The following is a 19,474-nucleotide window of genomic DNA, read 5'->3' on the forward strand; positions in this document are numbered from 1 at the left end:
GCACCATTTGCAAGGTTAAAAATGCATGCCGCTTTGTGCATGTAAATGCTGGGGGGGGTACCATAGGTACCCCCCATGTGCACCCCCACCCCCTGACACCCTGGGGGCCCGCAACGGGCCCCCAAACACAAAAGACCACATGCTTTTTCACGGCTGAAAAGCCGCCCTGGAAAAGCATGTTTCCGCATGCATCCTAATATGGCTGACGGTGTCTAGCAGACACTGCCACCATATTTGCCAGCACACACCTTGGATCAGCGGTGGACGGACTTGCCGTCTGCCGCTGATCCCACCGCCATCCTAATGTGACGGTGGGTGTTCCAAATGTCCACGGCGATGAATCTGCATCCTCCAGGCCGGCGGTGGCTTCCGCCGGCCCGGAGGATGCGGATTTACCGCCATCCTAATCGGCACCTAGGCGTGAAGAGAAGGTGAGTGCCGTCGGCTGGGAAAGAGACGCTGGGCGGGTCGCTTGGCAACCGGACTCCCTCCCCACGCGTCTCCACACACTCCGTCATTCTGGAGTTCCCTCACGAGACGGAACCTGCAGCAGCCCTTTGTGAGGCCGGGCTACTTCCCTGGTGGAACCGGAGCCGAGAGCGAGGAGGGCCTTGGGCTTCAGGGCCTAGGTGGAGCGTCTCCGGCAGAGTTCCCTGCCGCCTCCGGTGAACAGTAGGACCGGAGCAGGGGAAAAGGGGGAGAGTTCGGCCTCAGCCAGGAAAGCACTAGACGGGCGCAGAGGTATCTGGGTCCAGGGGGGGAAGGATCAGTCCAAGAACGGGGTTGGTAAGAACTGGGCCCCGGGGCTGGATCTCTCGTGAACAACTTGACTTGCCCCAAATTAAGATAGTGGTGTTCCAGCTCACCATTCCCCTTTGGAAGAGATACCTCCCCGATACTCAATGTGGGCACAATAAAGAAAAAGAGAGCCTGTCCTTTGACTTAGCAACCAGTATGATGTTTCTCCAAATGCATTCCTTGGCCTAATTCCAGTAAATGCTGAAACCTGTCAAGAAAGAATTTGATGTAACTTTGAATGCGCAAGTGAATGATCGCTTATGTTACAGTTATAAGCAATGTACTTATCTGATTAATTTATCTGGCATCCTGGCACAGGTTATCTAAGGGTGTTATTCTTGCTTGCTGACTGGCAATTTATTTGTACTTGGAAACCAGATGCCCAGATTATTGTGAGGAGATGTAATTTGCAGTTTAATGAGTGCAATTGTACTCAAAGGAAGTTGCTCGAAGTACCACTTTAATACGCAAGATATCCTTCAATTTCCTGTTGCAAAGCAAAAAAATTTATTTAACTAAAACGCTGTGGTATCATTTTTGGTGGGTCTGCGCTGGGATGTTGTCGTGAGTGTGATGTAAGCACGACACATTTGCCTTCCAGATTCAGCCTTTCCACCCAGGGCCATGCTACCGTAAGTGAGCCAGAAGTCCTGGTTCCAACACAAGTTACCTAGTGTGAGCCAAGGGTTCCTTAGACCTCATGGGTCTGATTGTGTGGGCTTTGTGCTACCCCAGCCCTGGGTTCCATCAAGGCTTGGCGCTCTCGCGACTAACATTGGAATCCCCGCCACATCATCAATTGACTTCCCGCTGTAAGCATCGCCACTGATTTGATGCACTGTATGTTTTCATCAGCACTGAATTTGCTGAACAATCATCCCTTTAGATATTCCTCTTTGTTCCTGAGACCAAGCTTCTAATTCTTTGCTGATCACCCCTTGATGTGGACTTGCATGGCTGAGTCAGGTATGTTCTTCCTCTTATTGACCAACAATGCTGCTCTTCCTCATAACCAGGCCCATACTCACTAACACTTTGTGCCGGGCTTGCATCGCAAGAGTGATGCAGAGCAATGCAACATGCACGGGCGGCTGGTACCCTTTGAAAGTGGTGGGGCCTTTGAAGTGCCCCATCACTTCCCAAATCATAAAATTAAACTGTCCCTCCCTACAAAGCCCCAAAGTAAAACATTACTCCCTTCAAAATCCCGAAATTAAATAATCCCTCCCTCCAAAAGTTGAAAAAGTAGAGTAACATTTTAAATACATGTAAAAAATAGTACCCATGACTGCAGGTCCACCTTGGTGTTGCACTTCTGAATCTGCAGTCGAGCTCCCCATATCAATCCAGATGCTGCTCTCATGCTGTTAACCAGCATGAGAGAAGTGCCTGGGTTGGATGGAGCAGGCTGACTGGACACTGATTCAGGCCCTGGAGGCCTGTGATTGGTCTCCATCCAGCTGTGTAAAACAGCTGAGTGGAAAGCTTCAAAGTGCCCATGTCACTTTGGCTGGTGCAGGACAGATGGTCAAAGTGACATGCGCGCTTTGGAGCATGCAGCCTGCCACTGTTCCTGTGCTCTGCTGCCAATTGGCAATAGAGGACACACCCGGCATGTCTCTGGGCTCAGGGTAGGCTGGCTCCTGCAGTGCGCATGTCGAAAATATAACATAGCAATGAAATCTTTTCATTGCCATTTTATTTTTTCCTGCACAGCTCGCAGTGGGTGGGGTGGTGATGCCCCCCCCATCCTCTTGAAGGAACCGCCACTGGCAAAATGTTACATTTAAAGTGTGCACTTGGTCCACAAAGGTGAACTGACACTTGTGTGTCAGTTCACTCTTTTTTGGTATTCATAAAACTGCCATTTCATTGTAACTTTGCAACTGCTGAGACTCCACAGTCCGGGAGGAGAACTACCCCATTTTATGTGCAGGGTTCTCCCCCCGACTGCAAGTCTCTGCAGCCATAAAGTTAGTTTAAAATAGTAGTTTTGGGCATACTGAAAAAAGGAAACTTATAGAAACCTGTAAGTTTACCTTTGTGAACCAGGCCCCATGTTTCCAGTGCAAAACATGTTCTATGTTGCATCCGAGGGGGTTACAAAGGGTGGTAGATGGGAACTGTTTGCACTTGAAAGTAAGTAGAAGGAAAGGCAAGGCAAGTTTGTATAGGTTTCCATTTGTTGGTGGATATGGCTCTGTTCTGCGCTCTTTGTCTAACTCAGCACTCAGCACTGAGGTGCCTTGAGGCACTGTTCTGTGCTGCATGAAAAAATAGTAAATTATGGGCCAATTGTACAAAAAATTTGAGAGGTCATAAATGACTTTCACAGACACCAGCCAGTTACAATCTCAAAAAAGCAGTTTGGACTGTACAAAAGTCTAACAGGCACATGCATCAAAGGATTTTGCGATCGCAAACGGTGCGAATCGCAAAAATCATCCGTTTGCTTTTGGAATGCCTGAAGGGTGAAGGTCCTCGCAATGTGAGAATTCGCAAAAAATTGCGAATTCTCAAATTGCGATTGCATTTAAAGAATCGCATTTTGCGATTCCTTAAATGCAATGCATGAAACTTTAAAAAATTGCGATTTCGCAATTAGGGGGAGCAAATTACCATGAGGTTGAACCTCATGGTAATTTGCAAAAATTTCGAAAAATGCACTTTTGTGGTTTTTTCAAAGTTTCTTGTTGTTCACACACATGCCCTTAGGGCATGTGTGTGCGCAACATATGTGCACAGATTGATTTCAGGGGTGCAACAGAGTGTCCTTTGGACACCCCTGCACCCTTGAAATCGCATTCTCAATTTGCGATTCGCTAATTGCTAATCGTAAATTGAGAATGTCTTCCCATTTATTCCTATGGGCCTCTAGGCCCATAAGAATGAATGGGGAGGTATTCCATAATTGCAAAGAGTCGCAATTAAGGAATATTAAGAAATCGCAATTTATTTAGCAATTTCTTGATGCATTGCATTTTGCAATTCCTTAATTGCGATTCCTTATTTTTCGCAATTAAGGAATGGCAAAAAGCAATATTGATGCATGTGCCTGTAAGTCTTTAGTACATTAGGTATTGCTATTTGGTAAGAATCGCTATTTAAAATTGCAATTCCTAATTTTTGTATATCATGCCCTCAGCTGCTTGGGTTTGTAAGAAGACAGCGTTCCCTGCTAGCAGGTTTTTCATGGTGCCAGTGTCGAGCAGACAGGCCTATTCCAGGTACCACTGGGCAAGGCAGACGGTGATTGGTTGATGTATCTGATGTGGGAAGCAGTAGGCATGCAACACTATGGCCTACGTGCACGCTGGATGGTGAGCAGGCAGACAGGCAACAGGAAGGACCAGAGAGGCTATGAGGGTTCCAAGCTAGAGTGCACCTTTCTGTGGAGCATGCCCTGTCACTGGAAGGGCTGAGCAGCACATGGCAGTGCATTCAAGGCAGTGCTGACCCTCAAGGTTGAAGCCCTGCAGCCCTAGCAACAGTGCTTGAGGCTTGCTGGCTGCTTTCAGTTACCTTCAGTTACCTGCAGCAGACTTTGTGACAACTGCCAGCTCTCAACACAGAGCAATACTCAAGGCCCGATCCCCTGCGGACACTTTCACTGCACCTTCACTCACCTCCGAACACCTGCTGCAACCCCCAGCCCGCATGACGCCAGCACTCACAAACCACTGAACCGTATCCTCCTCAATGTATACTCCCTACACCGACACTTCACAGAAACCTGGGGCCTCATCAACACACACACGCCTGTTGTTGCCTTCCTCAAAGAGACCAGGACCAACGCCAGCTCCTGACCACCACCATTTCAACAGATACAAGATTATGACGAAAGACTGGCCCACCCACCCAGCAGGGGGGCTCGCCATCATCCACAAAACCTCCTCAAGACGACAACCACTGACTAGGATGATGTCTCGCCCTCCATAGAGCACATCCACTTTCAGATCTAGACCAACCCCAGAATGATGCTCGGCAGATCCCTCATCTACAGACCATCCGGCCCAGTGCTCTATTCAACAACAACATCACTGACTTCATCACACTCCACACCCTCACCTCCACAGACTACATACGAATCAGAGACCTCAACTTCCACCTGGACTACGAAGACAACCCTAACACCACCGCCCTCCTCCTAGAAAGCCTCACCAACTGGTCTCTACCCCCACTCACACAGCTGGACAAACATTCGGCCCGGTCTTCACAGGAGAAACAGCATCTCTTCCAGCCACATAACAGAAAAGCTCTGGACTACTGCATCCATTTCTCATTTAGAAAACCCACGCTCACAAGCAAACACACTGCCCCCACGCAGACCCTGGAACAAAGTCTATGAGGAAGACCGTACCTCTGCCCCCACCTGCACCCCATCCCCCACTACAACAGATGCCAACACCGTGGAAGCAACCTCCACCGATGGATCAGCAACTGTACCAACACACTTGCCCCCCTCCAGAAGACCACACGATGACACAACAAGAAAGCAAACTGGTTCACCACGGCACTCCAAGAATACAATCGCTCCAGCTGGTGGCTGGAAAAGACGTGGAGAAACAGCAAAACTCTGGAAACATGCGCCGCCTACAAAACCACTACCATCGCACACCACTAACGCATCAAATCCACAAAGAATATTTTCCTCCGAGACAGAATCCGCTCCAACATCCACACCACCAAGGAACTCTTCTCCATCATACAAGAATTTGCCAAACCCCACAGTGAAACAACAGATGTCCCTCCCTCCCAAGACCCCTGACAGACTCAGGGGCATATGTAGAAGCCCCTTTTGCCACGGGAACCTCACTTTGTGTGACTTTTCCGTGGTGATAAGGGGTTTGCCGTATTCACAAGGCAGAATTAAGCCACTTAATGTGGCTTAATGCTGCCTTGTAAATAAGGCCCCTTTTAACTCTATGCTTAGCGTGAAAATGGTGGGCAGTGGGTGTTGCAATGGACATTTCACTGCAACACCCGTTGATCTTTACGATGCTTCCTACTTACAAGGGCAGCGTAAAGAGGAGGTAGCGCCAAAATTAAGATGAGGGAAAACCTCGTCTTATCTTGGCGAAACGAGGAGAAATGTTTTGTTTCTCCTCATTTTTGCTTTTTCCATGTGATGCTGTGGACTGTATATGTGTAGGAAGGTGACTCTTCCTGCACATTAGCCAACCCTTAAAAAAATGACATTTTGTAATTTCCATGTGTGCTGTATTAAGCAGCACACATAGAAGTGACAAAACAACATTTAAAGATTGTTTTGTGCAGGAATGGACACCTTCTTACACAGAAGCAATCTGCCCCTGCACGCAGACACCCTTGCACTATGCTGCAAGGGTGCATGCGTTGGAGCTACACTGCTAAGTGTAGCACTAGTGCTGGGGGAAATGCAAGGTTGCAACTTATCCTTGTAAATATGGTGCAGCCTTGCGTTTCTGAAATGGCGGAGTGAGGCGTTAAGCCATGAAGGCTAACACCTCACTCCGCCTCTCCTTTGTGAATATTCCCCAAGCGCCTTCTTTCACCTCAAGAGCAAGACGCGGTATGACAAATTTGACGACCAAGACCTCTGCACCACCCCAGCCCCTGCCCCCAATGATGCCACTCAACAGACCCTACTTATGTGGTGTGGTCACTACCTATGGACAGGTGGGAGGGTCACAACCTGCAGACTGGTGGGCACCCTATAGAAAGGTGGTGGGGGTCACTACCTATAGACAGTTTGTATGGTCACATCATACAGACAGGTGGTGGAATCAATACCTACAGACAAGTGGTGGGGTCATATCATACAGATAAGTGCTGGGGTCAGTACCTACAGACAGATGGTGGGATCACACTATACAGCTCTGTATGAGGTGGTGGGGTCCCATCATACAAGCAGGTGGTGGGGTCTCTACCTAGAGAGATGTGGTGGGATCAATACCTACAGACAAGTGGTGGGGCCATATCATTACTGAGAGGTGGTGGGGTCACTACCTACAGGCAGATGGAGGGATGACATTATACACCTCTGTATGAAGTGGTGAGGTTCCATCATACAGACAGGTGGTGGGGTCACTACCTACAGGCAGATGGAGGGATGACATTATACACCTCTGTATGAAGTGGTGAGGTTCCATCATACAGACAGGTGGTGGGGTCACTACCTACAGACAGGTGGTGGGGTCACTACCTACAGGCAGGTGGTGGGGTCACTACCTACAGACAGGTGGTGGGGTCACTACCTACAGACAGGTGGAGGGATGACATTATACACCTCTGTATGAAGTGGTGGGGATCCATCATACAGACAGGTGGTGGGTTCACCACTTACAGACAGGTGGTGGGGTCACTACCTACAGACAGGTGGAGGGATGACATTATACACCTCTGTATGAAGTGGTGAGGTTCCATCATACAGACAGGTGCTGGGGTCCCTACCTACACACAGGTGGTGGGGTCACTACCTACAGACAGGTGGTGGGGTCACTACCTACAGACAGGTGATGGGGTCACCACCTACAGACAGGTGATGGGGTCACCACCTACAGACAGGTGGTGGGGTCATTACCTACAGAGAGGTGCTGGGGTCCCTACCTACAGACAGGTGTTGGGGTCCCTAGCTACAGACAGGTGTTGGGGTCCCTACCTACAGACAGGTGTTGGGGTCCCTAGCTACAGACAGGTGTTGGGGTCCCTAGCTACAGACAGGTGTTGGGGTCCCTAGCTACAGACAGGTGTTGGGGTCCCTACCTACAGACAGGTGGTGGGGTCACTACCTACAGACAGGTGATGGGGTCCCTACCTACAGACAGGTGATGGGGTCCCTACCTACAGACAGGTGGTGGGGTCCCTAGCTACAGACAGGTGTTGGGGTCCCTAGCTACACACAGGTTTTGGGGTCCCTAGCTACAGACAGGTGTTGGGGTCCCTTCCTACAGACAGGAGTTGGGGTCCCTACCTACAGACAGGTGTTGGGGTCCCTAGCTACAGACAGGTGTTGGGGTCCCTAGCTACACACAGGTGTTGGGGTCCCTAGCTACAGACAGGTGTTGGGGTCCCTAGCTACACACAGGTGTTGGGGTCCCTAGCTAAAGACAGGTGGTGGGTCACATCACAGACAGGTGTTGGGGTCACATCACAGACAGGTGGTGAGTCACATCACAGACAGGTGGTGAGTCACATCACAGACAGGTGGTGAGTCACATCACAGACAGGTGGTGGGTCACATCACAGACAGGTGTTGAGGTCACATCACAGACAGGTGTTGGGGTCCCTAGCTACAGACAGGTGGTAGGTCACATCACAGACAGGTGTTGGGGTCCCTAGCTACAGACAGGTGGTGAGTCACATCACAGGTGTTGGGTCATATCACACAGACAGGTGTTGGGTCACATCACAGACAGGTGGTGAGTCACATCACAGACAGGCGGTGGGGTCACATCACAGGTGTTGGGTCATATCACACAGACAGGTGTTGGGTCACATCACAGACAGGTGGTGAGTCACATCACAGACAGGTGGTGGGTCACATCACAGACAGGTGTTGAGGTCACATCACAGACAGGTGTTGGGGTCCCTAGCTACAGACAGGTGGTAGGTCACATCACAGACAGGTGTTGGGGTCCCTAGCTACAGACAGGTGGTGAGTCACATCACAGGTGTTGGGTCATATCACACAGACAGGTGTTGGGTCACATCACAGACAGGTGGTGAGTCACATCACAGACAGGCGGTGGGGTCACATCACAGGTGTTGGGTCATATCACACAGACAGGTGTTGGGGTCACATCACAGACAGGGGGTGGGTCACTCCTGCCCCCCCTCACCCCGCCACGCAGAGCCTCTGAGCCGAGCCCTGGGGTGCAGTTTGCTGGGAGAGCAGCAGAGGCTTCCTGAGGACACCAGGGACAGCACACCTGTTCCTCCAGTCATGACCTAGTGAGAGCTGCAGGAGCCTCTGCTCTCGAGGGGGGTTAGGATCCTTTAAAGCGCCTCCCTCCCTCCGCTCACCAGGTGTGCGCTGCGGCAGAGCAGGAGCCACCTCGGAGTAAGTGGAAGGCTCTTGGTCTGTGGGTCTGCAGCAGCTCGGCTCCCCGTCTCCTTCCTCCTGCTGCTTTAATAGTATCTGTTTTTATTCTTTAATTGTTGCTTCCTTTAACATTCCATTGTCACATGTGTCATCTTCACATGCATGTATGGCTGCACCATCTAAATATTGTGAGTTACTATCTGCTGAATTCGTGCAAACCTTACGGGAACAAGCCCGACACTTGTAATTTCTACTGAAGCAGTCAGCAGTCACTGGAGCTAACTTCACACTTCACTGGCTGCAAGTACACATGGGTAGGTTCATTAAGTCATGATGCCATGTGTGATCTTGTGAATACTAAAGCCCACGTCAAATGGGTAGGTCCACCAAGATGTAATGCCATGTGTAGCTTCGTAGAAACCACAGTGCAGGTCACATGAGTAGGTCCAATCAAACTGTAATGACATGTGTGATCTTGTGCATTGCACAGCCCAGATCATATAAGTAGGTCCATTAAGGCGCAATGCCGCATGTGATCTTCGGAATACCACAGCCCATGTGCCCATTGCATGCTCCCCACGCAGAGAACATGCAAGTGAATACGCCACACATGGAGTTCTGGATTGTAAGTCTTTATTCCTCCACATACAATCATGCACTCTTTTCTGATTATATCATAACCGTTAATAACCGCAGCTTACCACCTCCAGCCAGTTACATCCTTCCTTTGTTGAGTCTCCCAGAACCACAGGGGTCCTAGCACACATAGTCTCGCGATACACTTGCACGACCCGCGTCCGAACTCTGCACCACACAGCACCACTTTAATTTCCTTCCAGAGGATGCAGACCCTCTCTCTACTCTGCAGCTCTTTCTTCTCCCTCTCTCTTCTCTCAGTTCTTTCCTCTCCCTCTCTCTTCTCTGCCTCTCTCTTCTCTGCAGTTCTTTCTTCTCCCTCTCTCTTCTCTGCAGTTCTTTCCTCTCCCTCTCTCTTCTCTGCAGTTATTTCTTCTCCCTCTCTCTTCTCTGCAGTTCTTTCCTCTCCCTCTCTCTTCTCTGCAGCTCTTTCCTCTCCCTCTCTCTTCTCTGCAGTTATTTCTTCTCCCTCTCTCTTCTCTGCAGTTCTTTCCTCTCCCTCTCTCTTCTCTGCAGTTCTTTCCTCTCCCTCTCTCTTCTCTGCAGTTCTTTCCTCTCCCTCTCTCTTCTCTGCAGTTCTTTCCTCTCCCTCTCTCTTCTCTGCAGCTCTTTCCTCTCCCTCTCTCTTCTCTGCAGTTCTTTCTTCTCCCTCTCTCTTCTCTGCAGTTCTTTCCTCTCCCTCTCTCTTCTCTGCAGTTCTTTCTTCTCCCTCTCTCTTCTCTGCAGTTCTTTCTTCTCCCTCTCTCTTCTCTCAGTTCTTTCCTCTCCCTCTCTCTTCTCTGCCTCTCTCTTCTCTGCAGTTCTTTCTTCTCCCTCTCTCTTCTCTGCAGTTCTTTCCTCTCCCTCTCTCTTCTCTGCAGTTCTTTCTTCTCCCTCTCTCTTCTCTGCAGTTCTTTCCTCTCCCTCTCTCTTCTCTGCAGCTCTTTCCTCTCCCTCTCTCTTCTCTGCAGTTCTTTCTCCTCCCTCTCTCTTCTCTGCAGTTCTTTCCTCTCCCTCTCTCTTCTCTGCAGTTCTTTCTTCTCCCTCTCTCTTCTCTGCAGTTCTTTCCTCTCCCTCTCTCTTCTCTGCAGTTCTTTCTTCTCCCTCTCTCTACTCTGCAGCTCTTTCTTCTCCCTCTCTCTTCTCTCAGTTCTTTCCTCTCCCTCTCTCTTCTCTGCAGTTCTTTCTCCTCCCTCTCTCTTCTCTGCAGTTCTTTCCTCTCCCTCTCTCTTCTCTGCAGTTCTTTCTTCTCCCTCTCTCTTCTCTGCAGTTCTTTCCTCTCCCTCTCTCTTCTCTGCAGTTCTTTCTTCTCCCTCTCTCTTCTCTGCAGTTCTTTCCTCTCCCTCTCTCTTCTCTGCAGTTCTTTCTTCTCCCTCTCTCTTCTCTGCAGTTCTTTCCTCTCCCTCGCTCTTCTCTGCAGCTCTTTCCTCTCCCTCTCTCTTCTCTGCAGTTCTTTCTTCTCCCTCTCTCTTCTCTGCAGTTCTTTCCTCTCCCTCTCTCTTCTCTGCAGTTCTTTCTTCTCCCTCTCTCTTCTCTGCAGTTCTTTCTTCTCCCTCTCTCTTCTCTCAGTTCTTTCCTCTCCCTCTCTCTTCTCTGCCTCTCTCTTCTCTGCAGTTCTTTCTTCTCCCTCTCTCTTCTCTGCAGTTCTTTCCTCTCCCTCTCTCTTCTCTGCAGTTCTTTCCTCTCCCTCTCTCTTCTCTGCAGCTCTTTCCTCTCCCTCTCTCTTCTCTGCAGTTCTTTCTTCTCCCTCTCTCTTCTCTGCAGTTCTTTCCTCTCCCTCTCTCTTCTCTGCAGTTCTTTCTTCTCCCTCTCTCTTCTCTGCAGTTCTTTCCTCTCCCTCTCTCTTCTCTGCAGCTCTTTCCTCTCCCTCTCTCTTCTCTGCAGTTCTTTCTTCTCCCTCTCTCTTCTCTGCAGTTCTTTCTTCTCCCTCTCTCTTCTCTGCAGTTCTTTCTTCTCCCTCTCTCTTCTCTGCAGCTCTTTCCTCTCCCTCTCTCTTCTCTGCAGTTCTTTCTTCTCCCTCTCTCTTCTCTGCAGTTCTTTCTTCTCCCTCTCTCTTCTCTCAGTTCTTTCCTCTCCCTCTCTCTTCTCTGCCTCTCTCTTCTCTGCAGTTCTTTCTTCTCCCTCTCTCTTCTCTGCAGCTCTTTCCTCTCCCTCTCTCTTCTCTGCAGTTCTTTCTTCTCCCTCTCTCTTCTCTGCAGTTCTTTCCTCTCCCTCTCTCTTCTCTGCAGTTCTTTCTTCTCCCTCTCTCTTCTCTGCAGTTCTTTCCTCTCCCTCTCTCTTCTCTGCAGTTCTTTCTTCTCCCTCTCTCTTCTCTGCAGTTCTTTCCTCTCCCTCTCTCTTCTCTGCAGTTCTTTCTTCTCCCTCTCTCTTCTCTCAGTTCTTTCCTCTCCCTCTCTCTACTCTGCAGTTCTTTCTTCTCCCTCTCTCTTCACTGCAGTTCTTTCTTCTCCCTCTCTCTTCTCTGCAGTTCTTTCTTCTCCCTCTCTCTTCTCTCAGTTCTTTCCTCTCCCTCTCTCTACTCTGCAGTTCTTTCCTCTCCCTCTCTCTTCTCTGCAGCTCTTTCCTCTCCCTCTCTCTTCTCTGCAGTTCTTTCCTCTCCCTCTCTCTTCTCTGCAGTTCTTTCCTCTCCCTCTCTCTTCTCTGCAGTTCTTTCTTCTCCCTCTCTCTTCTCTGCAGTTCTTTCTTCTCCCTCTCTCTTCTCTGCAGTTCTTTCCTCTCCCTCTCTCTTCTCTGCAGTTCTTTCCTCTCCCTCTCTCTTCTCTGCAGTTCTTTCCTCTCCCTCTCTCTTCTCTGCAGTTCTTTCCTCTCCCTCTCTCTTCTCTGCAGTTCTTTCTTCTCCCTCTCTCTTCTCTGCAGTTCTTTCTTCTCCCTCTCTCTTCTCTGCAGTTCTTTCCTCTCCCTCTCTCTTCTCTGCAGTTCTTTCCTCTCCCTCTCTCTTCACTGCAGTTCTTTCTTCTCCCTCTCTCTTCTCTGCAGTTCTTTCTTCTCCCTCTCTCTTCTCTGCAGTTCTTTCTTCTCCCTCTCTCTTCACTGCAGTTCTTTCTTCTCCCTCTCTCTTCTCTGCAGTTCTTTCCTCTCCCTCTCTCTTCTCTGCAGTTCTTTCCTCTCCCTCTCTCTTCTCTGCAGTTCTTTCCTCTCCCTCTCTCTTCTCTGCAGTTCTTTCCTCTCCCTCTCTCTTCTCTGCAGTTCTTTCTTCTCCCTCTCTCTTCTCTGCAGTTCTTTCCTCTCCCTCTCTCTTCTCTGCAGTTCTTTCTTCTCCCTCTCTCTTCTCTGCAGTTCTTTCCTTTCCCTCTCTCTTCTCTGCAGTTCTTTCTTCTCCCTCTCTCTTCTCTGCAGTTATTTCCTCTCCCTCTCTCTTCTCTGCAGTTCTTTCCTCTCCCTCTCTCTTCTCTGCAGTTCTTTCTTCTCCCTCTCTCTTCTCTGCAGTTCTTTCCTCTCCCTCTCTCTTCTCTGCAGTTCTTTCTTCTCCCTCTCTCTTCTCTGCAGTTCTTTCTTCTCCCTCTCTCTTCTCTGCAGCTCTTTCCTCTCCCTCTCTCTTCTCTGCAGTTCTTTCCTCTCCCTCTCTCTTCTCTGCAGTTCTTTCTTCTCCCTCTCTCTTCTCTTCCAGTTTCCATATCCCAACCTACTTTCTCCTTATTTGAATCTCAATGGGACATATCAGCAAGGGCTTTATCTCTGCTTTTTTGGCTTTAAAAGCCAGAAAAGCGGAGATAAAATCATCACCCTATAGGCGAGAGGCTCTGATGAGATGCAAAGTGGGCGTTCCTGACATACACTGCATGTCAGTACATCAATAGTGTGGCTTCGCGCTATCAGCAAGGATGCCCTAGCATTTTAGCAGACGTTAGTTTTTGGAGAAAACAGCTGTTTTCTTCAAAAACTAACGTCTGCTAAATTCTTGACTTAGCCACCCCTAACATAGGGGAAGGATTCTGCTGATACGACCACAGGGTCGTATCAGCAAGGTTATCGCCGTTTTGTAGGGAACATTGCTGGAAAACCAGCACTGTTCCCTGCAAAACAGCGATTTTCCCGCTATCGCAGGAATTTTTATCGCCTTGGAGATATGCGTTGCTAATAACGCGATAACTCCACGATAAAAACCTGGGACAGCGGGCGTTAGGGAAAGGACTGCTAAGCACGCTTTGCGATAGTTATCGCGAAGCGTTGCTGATATGCCCCCATGTTTCTTTTAAATCTGATAGAAACATCAGTTTCATTGTCTCTCCTTCGGCATCTCTCTCTTCCTCACTCTGCCTTCTCCCCCTCCTTTCTTTCTATCCTCTCACCCACCTATATCTCTATCTTCTCTGCACCGCTTGTTGTTTATTTATTTAAAGAGTTTTGTATAGCGCGAACGTGACCCTTGGGTATCAGAGCGCTTCACATTACATGAGGTAGGTTAGAGATACATCTTGTATAGTCGACGTTTCACAATGACATGAGGTTGGTAATTATACAGCCATAAGTATTAACAGATATATATGAGGTACATTTTTTGGATACAGCTTGATACCAAGGAGTACTGGAACTTCCAATACCAAATAGTTCTGGAATGTATTTTCCCTATCCAGACTCCTTTCCTGAGTCAGGCGTGGTGTAGAGCCGTCAGATGTTCTCTCCAGTATCGCTGGTGACTTTCTCTTTGCTTACATTGCTGTTCTATTTGGTAACTCCTAGGTCACGGTGTTAGTGATGACCTATCTTGTCTATTGTAGGAACTTACTCATTAGGAAGATATTAGCTTCCCTCTTAATTGTTGCAGTGTTTGGAAATGTCCTAATGTTTTGAGGGAGTGAGTTCCAGATTCAGGGGGCCGCACCTGAGAAATCTCTATCATACGTTTTCTTCTTTCGGAAGATTGGTAGTCTCCGAAGCAGCTCCTTGAAACTCCTGGCAGGTCTGCTTCCTCCTGATAATTCAATTTTCTGGGCCAGGTATCTTGGTGTATTGTAATAGAGCACTTTGTGGGTAATACATGCCATTTTTAGTTGAATCCTGGCTTCGTACGTTAGCCAGTTTAACGCTTTCAGGTGTGGAGATATGAGGTAGAATTTCCTCAATCTGGCAATGAGTCTTGCAGCTGAAGTGTGGCTCAATGGTTAGAGCGGCAGACCCTGATGCAGAGGTCTAGCCCGGGACCAGGGTTCAATTCCCCGCCTCCGTGGGTCTTGGGCTCAAAATTCCACGGACCTTATAATTCTCGCCTCGGTGCCTATTCCAATCATGGAGTCCCACTCTGCAACTCTGGGCAATAGCTTGCTTAATCTCCACAACGGCCCCCACAACGCTAAGGATGCCTCGCCTCCACCTTGGGGTGCCCAGGAGTGGACATCTCACAGGGAAAGCCAGGATGGGTTCCATAGCGGTATTCGTACAAGCGCCTTGAGACCCTTGTGGGTGAGTAGTGCGCTATACAAGTATCAATTTACTTTTTTACATTTTACATTTATGCTTTTTGTGGTGCTGTGGAGATTTTTGGTAGACCTGCTAAGGTTGTACATCCATATTCAAAACCTCGAGATAACCAAGGATTGGACTGCTAGTTTGAGATCCGCTGAAGAAATGAATGGTTTCACTTTTCTAATGTAGTTCAAATGAAAGCGGGCACTTTTTGCCATTGCTTTGACGTGGGCTTTCATGTCTAGGTTCTCATCTAGTGTGATTCCTAGTGATTTTGCTGAGTCCACTAGAGTAGGGGTTCAATTTAATGCTGTGATCAGTTTGGTCCATTCCTTCACTTCTGTGTGGTTCTTCGGTGGTCTGATTAATAGGAATTCCATTTTTTGTGCATTTAGCTTCAGATGATTGCTATTTAACCATTGTAATGACATTTTTAATGCCTCATTCATTAACTTGATATCTTCCAGATATGCGATCCTGATGTATATCTGCGTGTCGTCCGCAAAAGAACAAGCACCAACAACTGATATCTGGTTACGCAAAACCAGAGCAAAGTCAAAAGTTAAGTCTGGCCGTGATCGAGTGGGTCAAATTCATGAGGTGACTTGGACCCAGTCTCGGCATAAGTTGAAACTCAGAAAAAAAGTTTGAAGAGAAGTTCCAGAGAAGGTAGAGTTCAGCAGGACAAGGAAGTCAGCTTGGTCTGAGCAGGCGGCATAGTCGTTGGGGAGCCTCTGAGCAGAGTCGCGCTGAACATTTTTACATGCAGACTTCCTCACTTTAGTGGAAGTCGGAAATCACCGGCGGCACAAGCTGCAAGTCATAGCCGACGATGGCCTCATGAAGGTGAATACCTTTGCTGAGAGGCCATGCTGAGCAGGGTTTGTTGCTCAGGAGAAGAACATAGCAGGAGGTGCCACAAAGTCAGGCAGTCCAGCAATGAACCTTGGGCGGATCAGCTGCCAGGTAGGTCACGGTTTTAAGGCCACATTTTGGTGACAATGGTAAAAGTGTCAGGCTTTTGGAGAAGTACCACAAACACGACAACCAAGAGTCCTGGGCCAGGGGGGTGCTGTGCATGGGGGTTACGACTGACCCCAGCAGGAGTCAGGTGCAGTGTTTAGGGCCCCTGGAGCTTGTCCAGTCCATGTAGCTCACATAGGAGGCCAGTCGACTAGCCCTTGGAGTCTCTTCTGGTGGTCCTGGATTCAAGGCGATGGTTCATTTCTCCCGTCGGCAGCAAGGCAGGCCTTCTAGTTGCAAGGAAGTCCTGTGGTAGCAGCAGGACAGTCCTCCGGGGATCTAACACAGTCCCTTTGAAGTCTTTTACACGTCCAGGAATGTGCTGAAGAGGTTATCTGAGAGTCCAATATTTAAACCTAGTGCCAGCCTTTGGAGTGTGGAAATCTTCCAAGCTACCACATCTATTTTTTTTTTTTTAGCAGAGTTTTATATAGCGCGAACTAGACCCGAACCGAATCGGGTATCAGAGCGCTTTACATAGCACCAGTTACGTTACATTAGGACACAAATTCATTTTTGTTAGGCACGGGGAGATTAAGTGATTTTCCCAGAATCACAGGAAGTTTAGCGTCGTTACCGAGACTCGAACCCAGTTGCTCCAGGTCCGAGGTCGAGCGCCCTAGCCATTCTAGAAAGTTTTTCCCTTCCTCTGTCAGGGCTCGAAAAAGTCTAGTGTGACAAAAGACTAGTGTCATTATCCTTTGTGTGTGCTGAGCCAAGAGCCTTTGAAATGAAATTGGGGCATGGACCAGCTCCACCCTCAGCAGTCCAGGCAGGATGGCCTATTCTGCCCACACCCTGTGCCCTTTGTCTGCTTGTCTGGCAGTAACACACAAACCCCAACAGCAGAGCAATTCAAGGTCATGTGACCCAGGATACTGGCAGAGGCACAAAAATGATTAGGGTACGACAATGCCAACTTTCTAATTTTCACATTTATTTCCTCTGATTTGTCTGTAGATTGATCGCTCTGAACCAATGCAGGAACACAACTTGACTCTTGAGAGTGGGTTCCTTCTCCTCGGCTTCTCGGATGTGCCACCCCAGCTGCAGATGTTCCTCTCTGTAATGTTCATCTTTATATACTTGATATCTATGATTGGAAACCTGATGATATTTGTCATCCTCACCGTGGACCCAGTCCTTCACACACCCATGTACTTTTTCCTCCGAAACCTGTCCATTGTGGACATCTGCCTAGCCAATGTCACCATCCCTAAGACCGTGAGCGGGTCCCTATCCAATGACCGATACATCTCCTCCAGTGGTTGCGCAGCACAAATGTTTCTGTTCTTTACGTTCGGCATCACAGACTGTGTCCTGCTGGCTGTGATGGCTCTTGACCGATACGTGGCTATCTGCATCCCTCTCCGGTACCCAACCATCATGAACAGACCGATGTGTGTCCAACTGGCCTCCGTGTCATGGACCATCGGAGTGCTGTGCTCCCTTGGGATGACTTCCTTGACCTTCAGCCTACCCTTCTGCAGGTCTCATGAGATACCTCACTTCTTTTGTGATATCCCCTCACTCATGAAGTTGGCCTGTGCAGACACCATTATGACAGAAGTTGTTACTACAGCCTCAAGTGTCTTTGTCTTAATTATGCCATTTGTCCTGATTCTAATTACTTACACTTTCATCATCTCAAAGATCATGAAGATTCAGTCCTCTAAGGGCCGACAGAAAGCTGCCTCCACCTGTGCTTCCCACTTTGCTTCTGTGTTACTATTGTACGGTACAACAATGCTTACGTATGTGCAACCAAAGTCAAGTTATTCTATGGATAGGGTGTTTTCCGTCTGTTATGCTTTCTTCACCCCCATGTTGAACCCCCTGATCTATAGTTTAAGAAATAAGGATGTGAAGGGAGCTTTTAAAAAGCAAAAATCCCTGAACATATTCTGATGGTGATGTCAAGGACAGATTCTGCAAACATGTTGATGAATTATACAAGTTCATTCACTTGAAACAGTGGCCATGGTTGTGTTTGTAGAGGTGCAGATTTGTGTAAGAGTTGACAGTGCTTGAGGAAGTAATAACCATAGGTAAAGTGAAGCTGGGGTTACACCTGGGTGATCATGTAAATGTAGTATACTTGTAAAGCGCACAGCTGCCCCAGCAACGGGGCGTCCCGGCGCTGTATAACTCTGGGGAACCCGTCCTGGCTTTCCCTGTGGGATGGTCCCTTGCTGGGAGTCCCCAAGGTGGAGCCAGGCATCCCCGGAATTGGTGGGGCCGTTGTGGAGATTAGGCAAGCTAATGCCCAGAGTTGCCTAGTGGAACCCCTGATTAGAGTAAGCACCGAAGCGAGAATTATCGAGTCTGCTGACCAAGGTCCACGACCCTGCCGCGTCGGTAATTGAACCCTGGTCCCGGGCTAACTTCTGCTCTCGGGCCTGCTGCCTCTAACCAGTGAGCCACACTACTCCACCATCATTAGCATCACATCATCAACAAACACAAGACATGAACAGCTAGGGCAAGAAGATTCAGGAATGAGCTATCATCAATAGAAGGATCTTCTTCAAAATTGAAAACAAATGGAAAACAAATCCTTCAAACCACAGCACCAGGCATTTGAACTGATTGCGATAGACGTATCGTAGAGTACAAAGTGCACTTCTGCAAATAACCTAGGTTTCCTCTGCATACGCGACACAGCCTATGCACTGTTTGAATTTGATATTTCATCATGGAAAGCCTTGTATACTTCTATTTAAATATTTAAATTATTTACATAGTCTCACAACTGACCTGTATAGATTCTGAATTGTCCATGTTCATAAGAGAAGTAACACAATAGCTAATTTCCTACTTGCTATTGCAAGCAACATTCACTGGAATCCTACCTGGAATGTATAATACACTGAAGACGGCCCTCTACATTCTAAAGTATATTACAAGTGATGGATTGAATCCTTGGGGACATACCAGCCCAATGGAGCAGGGTCAAGACTATTTTCCATATAGCAGGGTCCAAACTAAGGTGGCTTTGTGTAATAATGATGGACTGGGATGTGGCCCGAGTAATTATCAGTGGCTGTGATTAATTTGTGCATTCCATCCATCACTTTTTGTATACTCTAGTATGCCATCTACATTCTTCTTCTCCTCAAAAAACCTTTATTGGATCTCAAAGCCAGTAGTAAGATCTCACACAGAATTCTATATTACTGTTAATACCAAGAAGGGGTCTGCCCAATGACTATGATATCAGATCTACAGGGACAGCCCTGTGGTTTCTCGATCATCAAGGTCTAAGATGGAAAGACAGGAAAGAAAGAGATGGACTCAGTCTTTGTGGCGACTCCTGGTGATTTGCATATGGGTCTCATGTCATCATCTTGATGTTCCACAACCTTGGAATGACATTGTACGCTCTTGACCATACCATTCTGCTTTCTCTTCTCTGATCAGAAGGGCAAAGTTAAGGATTTGGGGATCCTAGGCAATGCATATTTTGGGGGCCCCTGTAAAAAACTCATTTGATTTTTGTTACCCATTTCCTGCTAATGTAAGCTGACATGTTGCCAAATAATGCTGATTTATATGTTAAACGTTAACTGGTTCTGGAAATGCGTCCAAAATTTGGAAGGCCAACCCAGTACA

General features: G+C 48.2%; 1 protein-coding gene across 1 annotated transcript; it reads left to right on the forward strand.

The window, feature by feature from the left end:
* The first annotated feature begins 16,840 nt into the window (after positions 1-16,840).
* On the forward strand, positions 16,841-17,770 carry LOC144798221 (olfactory receptor 2D2-like). The gene has a single exon (XM_078668970.1). It carries the CDS (start codon positions 16,841-16,843, stop codon positions 17,768-17,770), a length of 930 nt encoding a protein of 309 aa, XP_078525096.1.
* The last annotated feature ends 1,704 nt before the right edge of the window (positions 17,771-19,474 follow it).

The sequence above is a fragment of the Lissotriton helveticus genome, chromosome 12 (assembly GCF_964261635.1).
Source record: "Lissotriton helveticus chromosome 12, aLisHel1.1, whole genome shotgun sequence".
Lineage (NCBI taxonomy): Eukaryota > Metazoa > Chordata > Amphibia > Caudata > Salamandridae > Lissotriton > Lissotriton helveticus.

Bases quoted from the DNA above. Each gene is read 5' to 3' on its own strand.
- LOC144798221 (XM_078668970.1), top strand. From the start codon at position 16,841: ATGCAGGAACACAACTTGACTCTTGAGAGTGGGTTCCTTCTCCTCGGC.